Source organism: Nothobranchius furzeri, chromosome 1 (assembly GCF_043380555.1).
Source record: "Nothobranchius furzeri strain GRZ-AD chromosome 1, NfurGRZ-RIMD1, whole genome shotgun sequence".
Lineage (NCBI taxonomy): Eukaryota > Metazoa > Chordata > Actinopteri > Cyprinodontiformes > Nothobranchiidae > Nothobranchius > Nothobranchius furzeri.
The window spans coordinates 61,363,443-61,383,209 of NC_091741.1; the positions used below are offsets into that span (position 1 = coordinate 61,363,443).

At 40.8% G+C, this 19,767-nt stretch overlaps 1 protein-coding gene across 1 annotated transcript in view; it reads left to right on the forward strand.

Annotated features, from left to right (window-relative positions):
* The window catches only part of cdk17 (cyclin dependent kinase 17), a 69,323-nt gene that overhangs the window by 46,580 nt on the left and 2,976 nt on the right, over positions 1-19,767 (forward strand). The window contains exons 4-10 of the mRNA XM_054740047.2: positions 11,658-11,791; positions 14,642-14,767; positions 16,616-16,672; positions 16,752-16,866; positions 17,004-17,098; positions 18,947-19,009; positions 19,273-19,396. Coding sequence (XP_054596022.1) covers positions 11,658-11,791; positions 14,642-14,767; positions 16,616-16,672; positions 16,752-16,866; positions 17,004-17,098; positions 18,947-19,009; positions 19,273-19,396 — 714 coding nt within the window. The remainder of the gene's footprint in view (positions 1-11,657; positions 11,792-14,641; positions 14,768-16,615; positions 16,673-16,751; positions 16,867-17,003; positions 17,099-18,946; positions 19,010-19,272; positions 19,397-19,767) is intronic.

Below are 19,767 nucleotides of genomic sequence, written 5' to 3' on the forward strand. Positions count from 1 at the left end.
GAACAGGAGCAGATCTTGAAATTTGCTCAGCAGCATTTAAATGAATCTGAGTATGCTTTCATTGACCAACATGCCATAAAAGCTGTTTGTGACCGCCACTGGGTGTACAGCTCAAACAGGGACCTAGATTCAGCTCTGGTGTTATCCATGTCTATCCATGACACCAGTCTGCCTGATAGTTTTGCAGACGATACCCAGTTCGCCTCCTCAATCCTCCCTAAGTTTTCAACAGCTGACATTGCAGCCCAACAATGGATTGACCCTGTTATCAGTCATGTTATAGCTCAGGCTGAGCGAGGAGTCACCCCCATCCTCTTTGAGGGACGAAATTCCTGAATTGCTTTTGTTCTTGCGAGAAGTAAATAAAATGGAGCTCCGTACCACCCTTCTCGTCAGAAAGAGACAAACTAGAAGTAGTCCCACATACCAATTAGTACTACCTGAGGACCGGTTGTTTTGCACCAACTTCACAACCAGATGGGCCACATGGGAGTCGAACGTACCCTAGACTTGGTCCGTTTCCAGGTTTTATTGGCCTCAGATGGCTAATGATGTGACCAACAGGATAAGAACCTGTGAGCGATGTGTGTGACGTCTATCACACTCCTACCCGTTCTTTTGTCGCGACCATCTCAACGTTTTTTTTTGTTGGTTTTGTTTTCCCCCCTTGGTCAGAGACCTGATCGAGACGGGATGGTGAGCCGCCCGACCTCCGCTGCAATGCGGTAGGACTGAACCTTTTACTGAATCATACCATCAGGAAAATGACCTGTCAAAGGTTGCTGGACTAACTTGAACTGAATGAACTAACCCCCTTGGTTCTGCTCGTGTTGAATCATTGTGTTTGGAACTATTTATCTGCTTATTTATGTGTATTGTATGTTTAATTATGTTGCTGTCATTGTTGTGATTGTTACACCTCACATAAAACTGCCTGAGCTGTAGTCTTGATAGTTGTAGTTCATTCACACCCCTAGGCTTCTTCTCTGAATCATTTTCTTCTGGTGATTAAGGGAATAGCAGTCAGACCTTAGCCCAAGGAGCGTTACACACTAATCTGATTTTATTGTAAGTCTCAGAAAGTAACCTATACAGGTGAAACAGGAAAATTAGAATATGCTCCAAACTAGGGCTGAAACGATTCCTCGAGTACCTCGAATAATTCGAGTACAAAAAATCCTCGAGTCAAATTCTCTGCCTCGAGGCTTCGTTTAATTCATGTTTAATTAATTCATGGCTTTGCAATCGCCCAGGGTCATGTTTCACCCGGACCGAAATAGGTCATGCACATACATACTGCACTGAATGCACACGCGAGTAGCGAATGTTACTTAACTTCTCTTAAGCCATGGCAGACGTGGACCCCGGTGGAGTGCGAAAAAGACAGAAAATGTCAAAGGTGTGGGACCATTTTTCCCATCGTAAGGCGGAAAACGTAGTCCAGTTTAAAAACTGTAAAATGGATTTAGCCTACCACAACACCACATCCTCCAAGCTGCAGCACCTGACCAGGAAACATCCACATGTGAATGTCACTTCTGCAAGCGGACAAGATATTGCATTTTAGCCTGTATTTCTATATATTCTGCAGACACTGTGCAACTTTTTCGTTTGTAGCACTTAGTTTCAGCTCACACCGTACGTCTGGTAGCAACACGTCGGTCTTAAAATGTGCTAAAAATAGCAGTTTTTACAACACGTCGGACTTTTTACTGTGTTGTTATTGATGTCCGTCGTCCCTCCGGATTGCTGCAGGAGGACACAGGTATTTATGAGAGTGACGGAGGAAAACGAAAGAAAGTAAATAAATGTTGTGTGATCAGTGTAATTTGGCATAACCACGGCAAACATGCTTTCTCGACAATCCTCGTTAGTGTGAGAAAAAAGTATAGAAATTAAAAGACGTGTGTTAATAGGGAAATAGCTGGTGAGCCATGTTTGCGCATGCGCCGTGAGCGGTTCTGCTGCTGTTTGGGCCGCAGCCGCTCGCATTTGTTTACTGTAAAGTAAAGTTGAAGTGCTGAAGTTTTGAAAACTAATCTTGAATAAAACTTGAAGAATAACTGGCAATTGCGTGCTCATGTTAAGAGGTCTTTCATATTTTATAACATGCTATTTGATATAATGGTTTACAAACGTAAAAGGGTAATTAATTAGAGTACTCGATTAATTGATAAAATATTCGATAGAGTACTCAATTACAAAAATATTTGATAGCTGCAGCCCTACTCCAAACATTCATTTATGTCAGTAATTCAACTTAACAGGTGAAACATATATGAGATAGACTCATTCCATGCAAAGCCAGATATTTCAAGCCTTTATTTGTTATAACTGTGATAATTGTGACTTACCACTTATGAAAAGCTCACATTCAAATTCTCTGAAAGTTAGAATATTGTGAAAAGATGTCACATTACATTCTAATCAGATAATGAATCCATAACACCTGCAAAATGTTTCTGAGCCTCTAGACGGTCTCTCAGTCCTTGGTGAATTTGTGACATAAATGGACTTTTGCACCATATTCTTATTTTTAGAATTACAGCTGCATAGAGAGCCCAAGTCACGCCCATTTACTTCCGGACCATGAGTCCCCAGAAGAATGAAAAAATAAATGCAAGTCAATCAGGCTAAAAACACTGTTTTCTAACTCCGCTTGTTTTATGCCATGGATTTCACATATGATTGCCCGTGAAATTTTTGAAAATGCATTTTGATACCAAGAACGTGATTATTTTTGAACAGGGCGAAACGATATTTTAGGTTTAGTGTGAAAATAAGTCCAGGACTACGAATGCATTTCACGAAAGTGACGTCATCGAACCAGACACGGAGAAAACTGAGGGAAAAGGGCTGTAAGTTCAGCAAACTTCCCACTGGAGGAAAGAACCACCATAAATCTGGTCATTTGGTAAGTAGCAGCTACGTTAGGGTAGAGATTATGTGGTGACGCCACATATGCGACGTGCCAATTTCTAGTTTGTAGTCATGCTAGTTACGAACTTTTACAAGCTGATAAATCTCAAGTACGTGACTGGTGTGGTCGAAACACCCATCATTACTTTTCATTTAAATTGCAGTACAACATATGTGCGATCCAGGGCGTAAGGCAAAGTATATTAGAAAATAGCTCTTTTAGCCCCGTTGACTTGTATTCTTTTTTTTTTCGTTCTTCTGGGGACCCATGAGCCAACTGGAAAGGGAAGAGACTAACACCCAGAACACACCAGACGCAGAAGCGCCTGTTGGAAAACAGTAAGAGTGAGCAGAAGCGCTCATTAAAAATTGTCGCTTGATGTGAACAGAGGAGGAGCGAAGAGCGCATGAATTTCATGAGCGATTCACTTCGCGGCGCTTTGGTGTGTTCCGGGCGTTAGGCTCTCTATGGTGGAGTCGATGTGATTCAAGATGGCTGCCGCAGGCAATCAGTCTTAGCCAACGTAAAAAAGCAATAACTCATTTATGTTTACAGACATTGAGCTGAAATTAGGTGTAGTAGTAGCTGACACACTCTGGTTGTGCAATGTTTACTGAAAATTTAATTAAATTCCAATTTCACTTTAATCAAGTCATACTTCGAATTCTCTAAATACCTTTTGAGTTGAGTTAATTTGCCTCTGAAACGATTCCTGTTTGAACACAAGTATATTTAAAATGTGGAGAATTAACTTATTAAATATTAGAAATATCTTATAAACCACAAAACAAAGTGTAAAGGGTTTCCCCCTAGATGTTGGAATGACACCAACCAGCTTTTTTCAAACACACAATATTAGATTCGCCACTAGCTTTTATTCCCTGTAAGCTGGGGACCAACTAGAGGACCCATTGAGCCTCACACTGGACCCTGTCCCAGATAGAAGGACTTGGATCAAAAAACAGGACATTTAAGTGGGACACTGATATACGACTTCATGCTGCCACTGCCTGTGTACTTATTATCAAAGACGCTAATTACTGTAGAGAGAAGAAAAACAGGATAACTTGTGAGAGAGCTAGTGGACAGTTTTAGGATAAAATATATCCTTTGAGGAGAAATGAATAATCCACATGCACAAATTACAAAATCTAAAGAATAATGTAGGGTAAGATGAGTAATGAGTGTTTAGAAGAGCTCTGTCTACTAGAGGAGGAAGAATGACGGTGGAAAGTGAATATGTTTTTCAGAGAATTTAGGGAGGGTGAGGAAATTATAAGATGGTAAGCAATAAAAGGGAGGTATGTGAAATTAGAAGGTGGTTTGAAAGGGAAAAAAGTTGGACAGATTAAATCAGTCAGAGGATTTAAAGAGGATACCTAAATGTTGGAGCAGAGCAGTTTCTGGAGGAATGTGTTGGAGCATGTGGAGGAGTCAGAAGAGGTGCTGCCCATAAAACCTGTAAAAGAACCAGAAACAGGATCAAACAGAAAGAGAAGAGACATATTTAGGGGTAAGGGGAAGTGAGGGGACTTTTCTCAAGAACAATATCAATAAAAGGAGCCTTCAGTCCTTTATTTTATTAGGAATAAAGCCTTTATTCAAGGCTTTAGAGAAAAGTGGTCAAGGAAGAAATGCCCTAATGTGAAGCAATGATGAATTCAGTGATCCAAATAAATCCAGTAAATTAGACACAACTGCTGACTTTGTAAAGTAAATTAAACCACACACTCAGACAGTAGCTACGTTTACATACGCCAAATTTTCCCTATCCTATTCAAATCTTGGTTGATCGGAAATCCCAAATCTCTGTTTACATGGACACTAACTGAAATAATCTGATCATGGGGTTAGTATACATGCACCCAGTGTTGTGCCCAAATGCGTTCATGAATTTGTTCTTTTTTTTTTTTTGTGAACTGAACACGTTCATATTTTGCCTAACGAACGTAAAAGTGAGATCGTTCGTCCTGGTGTGCGTGAACGGGTTTATTAACGCGTTGTTTCGATGTAAACTAGTTAGTTTTTCGATATGAACTAGTTAATTTTTGGAACCATAAACTTAGTTCAAAATATTTTAAGTTATGAACTAAGAAACGAACTAGTTCGTTTTAAAATGATTGAACTGAACTTAGAACTAGTTCGTTTTTTAAATGAACTTTCCCAACACTGCATGCACCAAGTATTCAATCAAATTAAATAGGTTGGTCAGTGACTCCCCTACATTGGCTCAGATGTGGCGTATTGCTACAACTGCGAAACTTGAATGTCTTGACTTTGGACTTGAGGAGGAGTTCAGTAGAAAAATCTGAGACTTCCTTGCGACTTGCAAAACAGTAACTTGGTCTCACCTTTGTCAAAAAGGTCCCTGCATGTTTGAAAGGGTTCTGAGCTTCCTCTGTGAGTTACAAGGCCTCTCTTTCATGTCACTGGAATTTTGAAAATGTTTGAAAAAATTTGCAAAGCAGATTTTTTTCAATTAGACCCGCTGCTCCTCCACATCGAGAGGAGCCAGTTGAGGTGGCTCGGGCATCTGGTCAGGATGCCTCCTGGACGCCTCCCTGGTGAGGTTTTCCGGGCATGTCCAACCGGGAGGAGACCTAAAGGTAGACCCAGGACACGGTGGGGGGACTATGTCTTTCACCTGGCCAGGGAACACCTTGGGATTCCCCTGGAGGAGCTGGCCCAAGTGGCTGGGGAGAGGGAAGTCTGGGCCTCTTGACTTAGGCTACTGCCCCCGCGACCCGACTCCAGATAAGCGGATGAAAATAGATGGATGGATGGATGGATGGATGGATGGATGGATTGATGGATTGATTGATTGATTTTTTTTCTCGAAATTGACCGTGTCCTCACAGGAATCCAGAGCCAATTGGAATTGTTGTAAGTTTAGAGGGATAAACTTTCGGAGAGGTAGGTGGAAAAACTGAGACAAAGAAGACAATTTTGTGACAAAGATGGACAACTTCACTAGACTGCCTTGCATGTGTTTTTCTGAGTATAGAAGATACCAAAGCTGTGAAGCTTACAATTTCTGCTTCGTATTCAAGATTTAAGCAGACGAGGAGCTGCGGACAGGTCTGTGGGATTTATGTCAGTAATAGTTGCTTCACTTCTTTACTTCTGGAATTTAGTCACATCACATCTAATGTAATGATATGAAACAAACATTTACAGCACTTTACTAACTTTCTGGTTATTTAAAGGGACTTTACGGAGTTTTTAATTTTTATGCTCGCGATTGCCCCCTCAGGCCAAAAGCGTAATGGCAGCTTCAATAGTAGGCACGTGCATGAGGCACGCATGCTGTACGTGCACACTCCTTAACGAAAATAACAGCTGAGACAGTCCCGTGTGTGTGGCCCGGAGGACAGAGGACAGGAGAACGCGCAGCTAATTAATTAAATTATTAGTTTCTGTACCTTTCTCTTCAGCACAGCCGACAAAGGTTTAAGATGGGTCAGTCCTCCTGCATGCTCAGATCATGCCCTTCCCTTGCTTGAAAAATTGTTCCAAAATGAAAGTTGAACCCACATCTTTTTTATCTGTGAATTCAATGCCGTTCGGCGAGTCTCAAATAAAAATGTGGGCATCTTACTGTAAAAAAATATACCATTAATGTAAAAAAGAAACTCGAAATTAGCTACCAGTATGTTCACATCCAGAATCTAACCCGGGTCCTCTGCATGAGAGTCCTATGACTTTGAGCTAAATCACCGGTCACGTCTTCTGTATCTGTAATATTTATATCCTTGATGACAGCTGAGACAACGTTCAAAGAACGGTTTGGAGCGAAAATGGCTATTTTGTTGCTAATTTGCAGGAAATATCTAGAAGAAAGTAGCTAAGGTCCTCAGAAATGTAGCTAGGTTTATCACTAGGCATTCGGAACAGTGACAAAGTCGCTGAGTTGGCACTACCTCACTCTCTGCTGCTAAAGCTATTGATAGCAAATGCTACGGGCAATGCCTGAGCGTGAACGCGCATGAAGCAGCCTGCTCGACCTGAGCAGCTTTCTTTTTCTGTGATTTTACAGAAAAACAGTAAATAAATGTATTATTTTGTCTGGCAACGCTCCATTGACTGCTCTCGGTTGTGGGGCGGGTTCTACCGTTTTCTTTCAAATGATCTCCGCATTCCACTGGACAATGAATGTGACATACTCTTGTTTCACTCTGTTGCATCATCCCACCCACCAGGCATATAGAGTGCCCTGATTGGCCCACAAAGTGGATAAAGCTCTGTGATTTGTTCACTAAGCAGATAGAGCACTATGATTGGCCCACCATTATGGACCAATCACAGCTCTTTATGTGTTTGACACCCCTCTAGAGAGCTGTGATTGGCCAGCCAGAGTCCTGGTAGGAGCTGCGGAGGTTCCAATGGAGCGTGCCTAGACCAAACTTTGTAAAGCAAGAATTTGGTCTAGTTCACTAGGCTAGGCAATCACAGTAAAAATGCCAGGGCTCATTCTACAGGACCTGGGCATTGCAGGAGAATGTATGAAGAAGAAATTTATTATTTCTATACATGTTTTGGCTGTCAAACTTCCATAATGCCCCTTTAAACATAGTTCTGTGTTAAATTAGAAATGTTTCTTTTAGTTTTAATCTCCAACAAGTCACCAGCAGCCACGATGCAAGTGTTGATTTATTTATTTTTAGTTAAACATTTTCTCGGTCCTGCTTGGCTGAGTTAGCTCATATGGGTCCAGCGATCATCTCAGAATGTCACAGCGGTTGTTAGAGTTTTACTGCTGTTCTGTGAGGGAGTGGAGCCTCCAGGCCTATGTTCATGGAGAACAGTAATGGGTTATTACTTTAGTCTTTAAGATTAAAACATGTTACAGACTCCGTTTGTCAAATAGGAACACAGGATTAGCAGGAAAATGTGAAATTCCCAACTCTGGGCGTTGATGGAAAACTGCTGGAAATGGAAAAACAACAGGGTGCTCTAAGGCTGAATTATTAATTGCATATGCAATTAAACTACGATGTGACGAAAGGAGATTTTCTAATAGAAAGGCCTGCGATTTCACTGGCAGTGAGTGGTTAGCACAATTCCAATATAAATGAAAAAAAACTCATCGGGAGGCTAATGCTAATATTTCCAATTACATTCTTACAAATTACGAATTTGAAACGTGCCAAATTATTACGTTTGGTGTCTAATAAAAAGTCAAATCTGCCATCAATCAAGTACAGACAGATATTTTAGTAAAGCTAGAAAATACAGAACTACGGAAGCTCTCCATGGACAAGACGTCAAAAACTCTAAACACAAAAGACTTAAATGAACTGGACACACTTCTTTCCTGCAAATACATTTTCACAGTTGCACACTCCCGGCTGCAAAGCATTGCACCTTCAAATACAGACTTTTGTCTTTACTTGTGAGTGTTTATGTATATGTAGACAAATGAACTTTTGGATATGACATGTAGATACACCAACTTGTTTATATGCAGTACAAGTTGCATATACTTTTTTTGCTTCTGTTAGTTGAAAAATATGAGAAAAGCCCCTTGAGAAAATAATCGTGAATTAAATCGCAGAATCGTTCAGCCCTAGTAAATAGTATAATATGTGGTGTTGGGTCAAACTGATAAATTATATATTGTTCGAATATTCACACCTTATGCCCAAATGGTAGCTTATTTGTGATTCATTGGTTAGGTAAATGGATTTTTTTTTGTATAAAGAGGCATAAAGTCATGGGAAGAAAAACTCAGCTTTTTCTCCAGATTCCCATTTTTACCTCCTCTTCCCCTCTGGTGTGTTTCTGTCCTTCACAGCATCTCTTTTTTTCCTACTGCAGATTCTGTTGCTTTCTTTGCCTTTAGAATCAGAATCAGAAAGGTTTCGTTGACATATGTGCGAGAATCACAACATTAGGAAATTGCTGTGGTACTCAGTGCAAGAAAAGATCAATTATGAGCAAAAAATTTAATTAAGAAGTAAACACAGTAACATGATAATAATATAGGGAGGCAATAATTAGAGAAGCAGCTAAATCAACACTTGCATCGTGACTGCTGGTGACTTGTTGGAGATTAAAACTCAAAGAAAGCTACTATATACAAGTCAGTGTAAGTACTGGTCAGAGCACATCAGTTCAGGTGCAAACACAACACTAGGGTCATGTGACTAAACAAAGCAGCTGGAGTGGACAGGTCTACTATTAACAATCATGAGTCCGACCACAGAGGGGGAGAAACAGGTTTTGTGGCGAGAGATTCTGGTCCAAATGGATTGGAGCCTCCTGCCAGTCGAAGAGACTGTGTCCAGAGTGAGACGGGTCTGCTGTTATCTGACCTGCACGCCTCAATGTCCTGGAGGTGTACAGGTCCTGTATGGAGGGGAGTTTGCAGCCAATGACCTTCTCAGCAGAGCACACAACACTCTGCAGTCACCATCATTCTGATGTCACGCTAGGTGAAAAAACATCAGGTAGTTCAAAACTCTTCAAGGTAATCTATATTTAGAACATCAATCTGCTACATTTGGAATATTCAACATAGTCTTAAAATGTGGTTCTGGATTATCTGATTGCACTTAAATGGGTCGTGATTGGACCCTATTTCGTTGCAGACTGCTCCAAGATGTTCTGTCCACGACTCAGTTGAACTCTGGGTCATTGAGTCATGTTCTGCCAGCTCTTCTAGGTTTTTGCCTTCAGTTCCTCCTCTGTGGGTGTTTTAGGTAATCCCACAAATAGCAGTTCATTGGATCACAATCTGCACTCTGTGATGCCACTCATCCTTTTTATGACAGCGGGAACTACATCCCCTGAGTGTTTTGTTCTGTAGCTTGTATGAGATGTTGCTTATCTTACTAGAATATGGCATTTTGTCATCATACAACATGTGGTAGTCAGGAAAATGAGGTTAAGGTAACATCTAAGTCAGATCAAATCTTGCCCGACTAAATCGGGAACTGCTTCTTTGAGAATCAGTCGCAGATTTGATCCCACAAAATGAAGTTATGAAACTGTGATTTTCAGAAAGTTTTTTTAAAAGGATTATGAGCCAAGAAAATAATCATAAAATAATATTAATGTTTTTTAACCAACTGACCTTAAAGTTGTGTCCTTCTTTTGCCCTCCTGATAAATAATGTACGCAGGTTCTTTTCTTTTCCTTCTGTGAGAAGTTAAGTACAGCAGGTCCAACGGGAAAGTGTTTCAACAGGAATCAGTCTTTCCAAAAGGTTTGATCAGATTCATTAAAATATTTAAATCTAAAATGTTTTTAAACATTTCATTCCCACCAAGAGTTCTCTCTCACATCTCGGTCTCTCCTCTCAGCGCCGTCTCATTGGATGATGGTTGGAGTCACTGACACGCTGATGACAGAGGGCTACTCTGTCTTGGCTACTCATTAGCTGTATATATTATATGTGTGTGTGTGTGTGTGGAGGGGTGATGTGGTTTGTACATAGGCGCTTGTTTCACCAGATGTGTCGTGGCAGCGGTGGTAGTTTTACTGCCTGGGAGGAAACCAAGCAGGCTGCAGGGTTTCAGTTGTGGCCTCCAGTCCGGCTCGGACAGACGCTGCAGGATGACGGTCGGGATGCTAAATTCAGCTTGAGATTTTGTTTCTGTTTCCTAATGCAAGTAAAAAACCTTCCCTGATATTGTCTAGCTTTTCTGATACATAAAATATGTTTTAGATCATTTTTGTTAAAAACAAACTATATTTACATTTAGGCACAAGGAAGATTTTCTAATTTAAGTAGATCATTTTTGTCCACCTTCAGCAGAAAGTGTCAGTCTCTAAGGAAGCCTCGTGTGAGTCTTTGATGTTTTTGTACTGCATTGTTGAAAAATTAATTCGGTTTGACATCAGACGTTATTATTTGATGCTAACATTAGTACCCGTCCCCCTTTTTTTTTTTCAAGCAAGCTGTGTGAAGCAGCAAAATATCCTTTTGATAACTTTTGATGAGTCACATTAAAGTTGCTTCAGAGCCTCAGACTTGTTTGGATCTCCCTGCTGGGGCAAAGTTTGATTTAAAAATGAAGCCAGCAGAAGTGATATGAGCTCATTTAATTCAGTTTGGATTCTAAATACCAGACAATATTAACTTGGTTTTAGGAAGTTGAAGTTAGCAAAGGATTTTGGCTTCTTAGATGGTATGGGTTAGTTCCCCTCCAGACTAGATGGACAGCTCTGCACTGTAGTTGTAATTAAATAAAATTTGATAATGTACCAATAATCATCTGGTGATCAGAACTGGACAACCTTCAGTGTGATGAGTTAATCAGTGATCAGCTGATCTGAAATGCAAAAATTAGATTTCGATCTTTTTTTTGTTGTTGCTGCAGGATGCACAGTAGCCAAGCAGCAGTAAAAAAAATATCTGACATTATTCCTGGTCAGTGAACCTACCATTGCTAGGTGCTAAATTCATGCTAGCAGCAACAGATCAACCATGTCAATGTTTTTATTTTAGGAATATTAATGTTGATAATACTTTTCAGACAAATGTACTTTGTTTAGTTTCATTGTTTGAATAATCAAATGTAGGTATCGGCGGGTCGAAGTGGTTACTGGTAACTGGTACTGGCCCTCAAAACCAGAATCACTGCATCTCTAGTTTCTACTGGCACTTACCCATGGATGTAAACTAAACACATTCACATACTGAACTCAGAGCAGATATGACGCCTCAGTCTGAGTTGGTTCCCATCTCTTTCCCTCCTAACTTGTTACATTTGTCTCTTGCTTTTCTCCACAGACATTGTTCACGAGAACCTGAAAATGGGATCTGATGGAGAGAGTGACCAGGCATCAGGAACGTCATCAGATGAGGTTCAGTCCCCGACCGGCGTCTGTCTGAGGAACAGAATTCACCGACGGATCTCCATGGAGGTGAGACCCAACGGCACCACCCCCCCTCCTCTGCCTCAGCTGACTGGGTGTGGGTGTTTGGTTTGTTCACTAATGGCTTCTCGGGCTCTTGGTGTCATGATACTGATAGCAGCGCTGCTCCCGCAGAAGCCCTGAAGAGGCCGAGGAGACGTGATGGTCCTCCTCATGTCAGCTGTCTAAGCATAAACGCACACTGGCAGCAGGTTTTCTATCCAGCAGGAGTTCATACACTCACCTGTCATCAGTCACAATCTAGATAAAAACACTGCTGAAAAAGAAACTATTTTAATGTTTCTAATGATCCTGAGCTGAAAATAGGACAGAAAGAAATTGTCGACTTGTCAAACTGGCTTGTTTTATTTTTAATCTCAACCAGAAAATATCTTAAAATCCTTGCTGATCCCAAGAAGGTGAATTAGCTTCTCTGGTCTACAGGCTACAATTCTTTCCAGTCAGGTTTTATTTTTTTCACTAGTTCATCAAAAAATAAGGTGACTGCTTGAAACGATCTTCTAATGATCCTTGGGTGGCCTTTGCTGCTTATTTTAGTGTTTCCTGTGAATTTTCCATCAACAGTGTGTTTAAGAGCATCAATTAATTAATCCGCTTGCTCTGTTTTTGTCTACTGGTCATTATGTAAACCAGCTTAGTTGGTGAACACATGTCCTGCAAATGAAAAGATACTGGATCCAGACTGATGCTGCCTTCACATGAAGAGGTGGATGAGTGGAGGATAAGCTTCTCCAGCTGGAGGTCTTCTGCCCCCTGCTGGCAGACAAGCATAAATAAACAAGTAGCAACTTAACATGTTTTATTGATGCTACCTTCCTCGCACACGCTGTGACCTACTTCTCACTTCTTTGGAGCTTATTTGTGCACAGAGGAGCTAAAGGATGTGGTAATCATCACTTGACCTAGCACACAAAAACAAAGTACAATCAAAAGTTTAGTCATCATGGTGCTCAAAGACAAACGGCCTGTTTTCAGCTCTGTTCAGGCTCCAGAAACATTCGGAACAAAGCAGTGACTCTTTTTCTAGCTTTGTTCTAACATTATTATTAAAATCTTCTAACTCCACTTCAAATTTGGTGAATTTGCAGTTCTTTTACCTTCTTATTAGTTAATTTGACTCATGCACTAAGACTGAGGGACTCTTTTTTTTCTAATGTAGGTCGTGTTTATGCACAAACTCCGTTTTATTGTAGAGCATCATCGCTCTGCATGCCAATAAATCACTGTGAAATATTTAGTTAATATCCAGATGTACCAGAGTGTTGCTGGCCGTTTTCTATCACTATGGGGAACAGGTAGGACTGGACTGAGGAAAAACCAAAAAATATCACCTAAAAAGTGAGATTTTCATCCTCATACTTCAAGTCTCTGAATAAGACTTATTCATAATCCAGTAGCAGAAAGCCTTTTTAAGAGAGAGCACAGGTTTTAGCGGGTGAGGATCTTTCGTGAGCCTCACCCACATTTCCCTTATAGCTGGATCTCTGGAGAGATGATGGGTTCTCTCACTTTGTTAGTTAGTGAGTTGCTGCACAATCCTGCTGCACACCGATTTGATGTTATTGTTACAATGTCAACAACATAGTCCAATTTACTGGCCCAATACTGTCTTTTGGCTCTAGCGAGACAAAATAAAAAACTCAGTCCACATTCTCAGCTTTTTGGAAATTTGAAAGCTTAAATTGAAAGTTTTTCAAATGTTTTTCATAGAATATTTATAGAGAAGTCAGACACTTTCAGAAAGATTGTTTTAGATTAAACTTAGAAGATGGTAAAAGAATAACTTTTTTTGCCACAGAACATCAAAACTGTTAAAGAAGTGAAAATCCACAGGAACAGATTTAAATATTCCTTCTGTGTGGTTTAGCTTCCACATTAACTCTCTCTTCACCACGACAGGCCGGTACAACGCCCACATCGCTGCAGACGCAGCACCAATCCGCCTGTTGATCTGTCGCTCCTTCTTTCCCTCACTCGTGAGGAAGCTGAAATCACCACTGAGCCCAATAAAGTCATGTTGCTAGTTTTGTCTCTAGTCTGAGCAGGGCTGTTCTAAAAAAAGAGCTTCAGTCCGGAGTTGATGGGGTTTGTGACGATCCAAACTTTAAAGCGCATCACATTGACTAAAAGATTTCAGGCCTTCTTTCTCAGTTGATTTTTCTCCACATCATCCAACATTATGTAAGTCCAAAGCTGTCAGACATGCCGTTATATACTTTGAGCCTGTTCATTAAAGGCAGTGAGGGCCTGTGTGAATGCAGACCGATGCTACGGGTTTAAGCTGTCCTGATATGATTTGTGCTCATAAAAGTTCTGCTGCTCAGCCACGGTCACGCTTTAGCAGACCGCCCTCCTATTTCTACCCGGCAGAAGATGGTGATCGACCTGATCTCTGTTTCCTCACCTCGGGAGTGGGAGGAGATGAGAACAAGTTATTTTGGATTGTGTGTGTGTGTGTGTGTGTGTGTGTGTGTGTGTGTGTGTGTGTGTGTGTGTGTGTGTGTGTGCGTGTGCGTGTGTGTGTGTGTGTGTGTGTGTGTGTGTGTGTGTGTGTGTGTGTGTGTTGTCTCCTGCTGCCTCCTGCTTAAACATGAGTGGGAGAATTTTCTCTCAACCTGCTGTGATGGGATCAGATTGCAGAGCAGCACCAGTGGCTCTCCGCCACGAGCTCATGTTGTTAACTAACACTTTATATCAAGGTTCAATCTTCATTTTGAGTGAATTAAAACACTATAATTATGATGTCTTTTTTGTTATGCGCTGAAATATGAAAATCCTCAAGTTTTTAGTAGGATTTGTGAACCCAGATCTAAAGTTTTAAATGCGTTTCTGTTTCAGGACCTCAACAAGCGCCTGTCTTTGCCTGCTGACATCCGTATTCCCGACGGCTACCTGGAGAAGCTGCAGCTCAGCAGCCCGCCCTTTGACCAGCCGCTCAGCCGACGCTCCCGCCGAGCCTCGCTGGTCAGTCCGTGTGTCAGTTTGTGACTGTGTGTGTGTTTGTGCTCATTTATTGCTTTGCGGCACTCCTATTACCAAGACTCCTTATGTGCTGGTTTCCATGGCAACTGGCCCAGTGAGAGCTGAGGATGGATTAATCTGGAGCCACCTCCCACTTTATGCCCATCAGATTAGATCATAAAACTCTGCTTTGGTGAGATTATTCAGCTTTGTTGCAGACACACTCTGAAGAGAAGATTTATGGGAAATGGAAACTTTCCAGCTGTGATACCCCTAACTGAGAACTGTTCATGGTTTTTCATAATAACATTTCATATGGACACTCAGTAGGGATGGGTACCGAATTCGGTACTTTTTAAGGTACCGACCGAATTCCATAGTACCGACTGAGCACCGATTCACGTCATTTCAAACGGTGCCTCGTTTCGGTACCCGTCCTTCATAACGAGAACTTGCCAAGACAGCTGCGCATGCGCAAGAGCGTTATGTCATCGCTCGCTGCGCGCCAGTTGTAAACAGAGCAGCATGGTAGAAAGAACGTACGCTAAAGCTTGGGTCCACTTCACTAAATGTGATGGGTAACTGGGTGATGATGAAACCAGCGACAACGATCTAAGTGAGACATCCTCATCTTAATCTGCTCCGGTAGGTAAATAACATGTTTAAGATAACGTTAGCTTGATATGATATCGCTAATGGTGTGTTCGCTTTCTCCTCGGAACTCTGAATTTCCGACTAGAAGAACATGAACGCGCTCTAAAGTTTGGCTTCACTTTACTAAATGCGACGGGTGATTGGTTGAAGATGAAACCAGCGACAACGATTTGTGTGAGGCATCATCGTTTTAATCTGCTCCGGCAGTTAAATAAACTGTTTAAGATAACGTTAGCTTGGTATGTTAGCTTCCATTGCCACCGTTGTTATCAGCTAATGGTGCGTTCACTTTCTCCTCAGAAATTCTAACTCCCCAGTAGGAAAAATCAAATGAAAAAGGACGGCAAAAGGAATGAAGATACACAGTAAATTTAGTTCACAGTAAAGATGTTTGCTTCAGTTTAATTATCAGCTTATAAAACTACAAGGACGATGTTAAAATACAAACAGTTGAATGTTATTTATCGTGATATTTATCAAATATTGTTATATATTGAGAAAAATATATATTTAATTATAAAAGAGAATTAAAATAATAAACACTCAAAAGTATCGAAAATTGGTACCGTTAAGTACCGGTATCGATTCGTAGGTACCGGGAATTAGTACCGGATCGATTTAAATGTCAAAGGTACCCATCTCTAACACTCAGTCATTTTCACACTTCATTTTCTGAACCTCTAATTCCTCTGCTGGGAGCTGGTGCCTGTCCCCAGCAGTCATTGGGCCCAGGGCAGGGGTCTGCTCAGAGCTTCAGTCCATCACAGGAACACACAGAAACTGACACTCACACAGTCTCCAATCAGCCTAGCCTGCATGTTTCTGGTCTGTGGGAGGAAACCAGAGTACCTGGAAAACAACATGCATGCACCTGCAACCTTCTGCTGCCAGCTAGCAGGGCTGCCAGCTGCATCATCATACAGTCCACAATGGAAAGTTCTAAGATAAAAACTTTGGTTGCTTGTCCAGAAGTACTCATCTGAAATCCTTTCTGATGTAAACACAGGTGGATTATTCCTGTTCTTCATCTGAATCTGGTGTCTTTTTTTCCTTCCCCCCAGCATTTGCCTGCTTTCTCTTTTCACCCAATAGTGTCAATATATTGACCAGAATGCAACAAAAATCTTTAATTCCTCTGTTTGTGGGTGGATTTTTAACCCTGTACTTTCCCAAAATGGCTTGTTTTTGTCTCCTCAGTCTGAGATCGGTTTTGGGAAGTTGGAGACGTACATTAAACTGGACAAGCTGGGAGAGGTGAGGAATCCAGTCCTTTATTAAATAATTGCCTCGTATTTCAGTTTCATCTCACTCAAGTGAAAACTGTTGCATTTAGGGAACCTACGCCACAGTGTTTAAGGGACGCAGTAAGCTGACTGACAACCTGGTGGCACTGAAGGAGATCCGTCTGGAGCACGAGGAAGGAGCTCCGTGCACGGCCATCAGAGAAGGTGATCACTTCGTCATTTTGCATTTTAGTCACACGAACACGGCAGTTTGAAGTCAAGTGTTACAAAAATACTTTATTATAAAAATTAGAGAAGTTTTGTTTATCTGATGAATGTTTTTCTGTTTTTTCCTGCTGTAGTGTCACTACTGAAGGACTTGAAACACGCCAACATTGTGACGTTACATGACATTGTCCACACTGACAAGAGCCTCACACTGGTCTTTGAGTACCTGGTAAACATGTTACTCTACATGTAACTCTACTAAAACAAGCCCTAAAAACCTAATTCCCGTTTGTTTAGTTTACAAAGTCTTTCCACAGGTCAGTGTGTTTATATTTCTAACTCTCCTACAGTTTCTATTGTTTTGCTAACCTGTTGCATCGGTTCAGGCTGGCTTTTGTGTGACCTTCTTTTCATTCTCTTCTTCACTGGCTTCTTTTCTTGCTGCAGCTTCGACCAGTTCTGTTTTGTATTTTTTTTTTGGTTTTTTTTTTTTGGTTTTTTCAGGATCCTGTGGTTACCTTTATCTTTTGCTTATTTTTTCTTCACATTTTTAATTAGGATATTTCCTTTTTTTCCATACTTTATTATATTTCTTAATCATTTTTCATTTTGTTTTTGTGAAGCGCCTCATGATTTTTATCTGAGAGGCGCTACGTAAAAGAGGGTTTCTTCTGTTAGGACCTAGTCTTTTATATTATCGCGAGGCCTGTGCTCGTAACTTGGTTCAGAAATTGCATCTGCACTGACTGAATGACAATAATCTGATTAAACATTAACAGATTATTTGTGCTTAAGCAAATCACTCAACAAATCTATTTAGCATTCAACATGATGAAAAGTTCCAATGTTTTCTTTTGTGATAAGTTGTGCGTTTATCCATTACCTGCTGGGTCATGGAGGCCATGGATCCATGTGATCTGTCTCCCTAGCAATGCACTGCATCTCCTCCTTGGAGACCCCAAGGCGTTATCAAACCAGGGAGGATATCTAACCCCTCTGGTGTGTTCTGGCTCTGGCCTGTTGTCTCCCTTCAGTTCCCAGTGAACCTCCAGAGGAACGCTACCAGGAACAATGGAACAACTCTTTATTTTTTTTATTTATCACAATTCGTTTAGTCAGAGCTTTGCCTTTCAGCTCAGCTCTTTCTTTATCATTACTGAAGCAGAGGAACATCCTCTTAACTGAGGTCTGACCTGTGAGTCCATCTCTCCTCTATCCCACCATTACGTGTGAACTTAACACCACGATTCTTCTCCACTTGAGACAAAACCTCGCTCTTAATCTAGAGAGAGTGTTTTCTCACATTTAAAGAGTCTCTTAAAATTAAACGTTGTGTAATGAAAGTTCAGATTTTGATATCCAGCCCTGTCCTGTCACCTCTTTATTCTGCTACTGTACATTTTCCTGAGTGTCTTATTGACAATCAATTCTGGGTCTGTTTATTTTTAAAAGGTTTCTTATGAATTCTTTGAAAGTGTCAATTTTGTAAAAACAAAAGGAGAAAAGTTGGAGAAAAAATACCAGTGACATTAAAGGGATACTAGGTAGTTTTGGTTTGCTTTTAGCACCCCTAATGTCCCGTTAGTAAAACCAAAAGTGAAACGTATCTCCTTGCTGTGCGTTCGCATTTTTAACACCTTAATCTAACAGCTTAAATGTCTCCCCAGCCTTCATTAGTTTCTACAGAAGTGGTTCATTATGAAATCAAACAAATCAGCTGTGTTTACAATCAAAAACATGCAGAAAACATGTTGGAGGCAGACTGTGGCGCCACGTATGTCAGCTCCACTTGACTGAGTCCAACTGGGACGGCAAGTCTGAAGTTGCAAGTGCGAGATTCTGGCCACAGAGGGCGTTGGGAATCTGAGTGACATGTACTTTGTAAAGGGTCATTTTAGCACATACTGGGTGAAGAAAGTGATTTAAAAATCTTAAAAACTTGCATAGTATGCCTTTAAAATAGAGCTCCTCATTTGTTTTGCTGTAGCTGGTTCACAGAGAGGTGAAAAAAAGACCGATGTTTGATGTTTTTATTTAAACGCTGTAAGATCCTGTCTGATTTCATCTGTTGTTGCAGGATAAAGATCTGAAGCAGTACATGGATGACTGTGGAAACATCATGAGCATGCACAATGTGAAGGTGAGGATTAAATAAACAGTGTTTATTCAGCGTTCTGCCTCTTGGATATTATATTTACCCTGAACACAGTCGAGCTGAGGCAACAAATTCAGTTAGGATCACATTTTAATGTAAAATTTCTTATTGACATTTTTATTTTAGTACATTTTAGCTAATTTCTTCGTCTCCATCAGAATCCTGACTATTATATATGCTGGGTATATAGTGTCTCTTTTATGCATGTGGCGTGTTGTAGAATATGTGTCATTTAAATGTGTTTCCAGATCTTCCTGTTCCAGATTTTGCGAGGGCTGTCATATTGTCACAAAAGGAAAGTTCTTCACAGAGACCTGAAGCCACAGAATCTTCTCATCAATGAGCGAGGAGAGCTCAAACTAGCTGATTTTGGTGAGAGAAGCCAAAGAAGTCCACAGCTGTAGCCACAAGTTCAGAGAAGGACACAAAGAGTGACTGTCTCTGAGTTTGCTGCTGCAGGTTTTATGATGGAAGGTTGTAGGAACTCTAGAATGTTATCATGATGAGATGAATTATAGTTAAATATAAAGTCACTATTTGACATGACATGTAATCTTAAAACACCAAATTGTTTTACGTTTGTGCAGAAGACTTGAGGGCACATAAAAGTGTCCAGCTCCATCAGGACCATCTCCTAACATTTATACAGCTCAGGGGCAGCCTATATTTATGTTTATGTTTATTCATTTAGCAGACGCTTTTATCCAAGGCGACTTACAATTTATAACCTATAGGGCATGTTG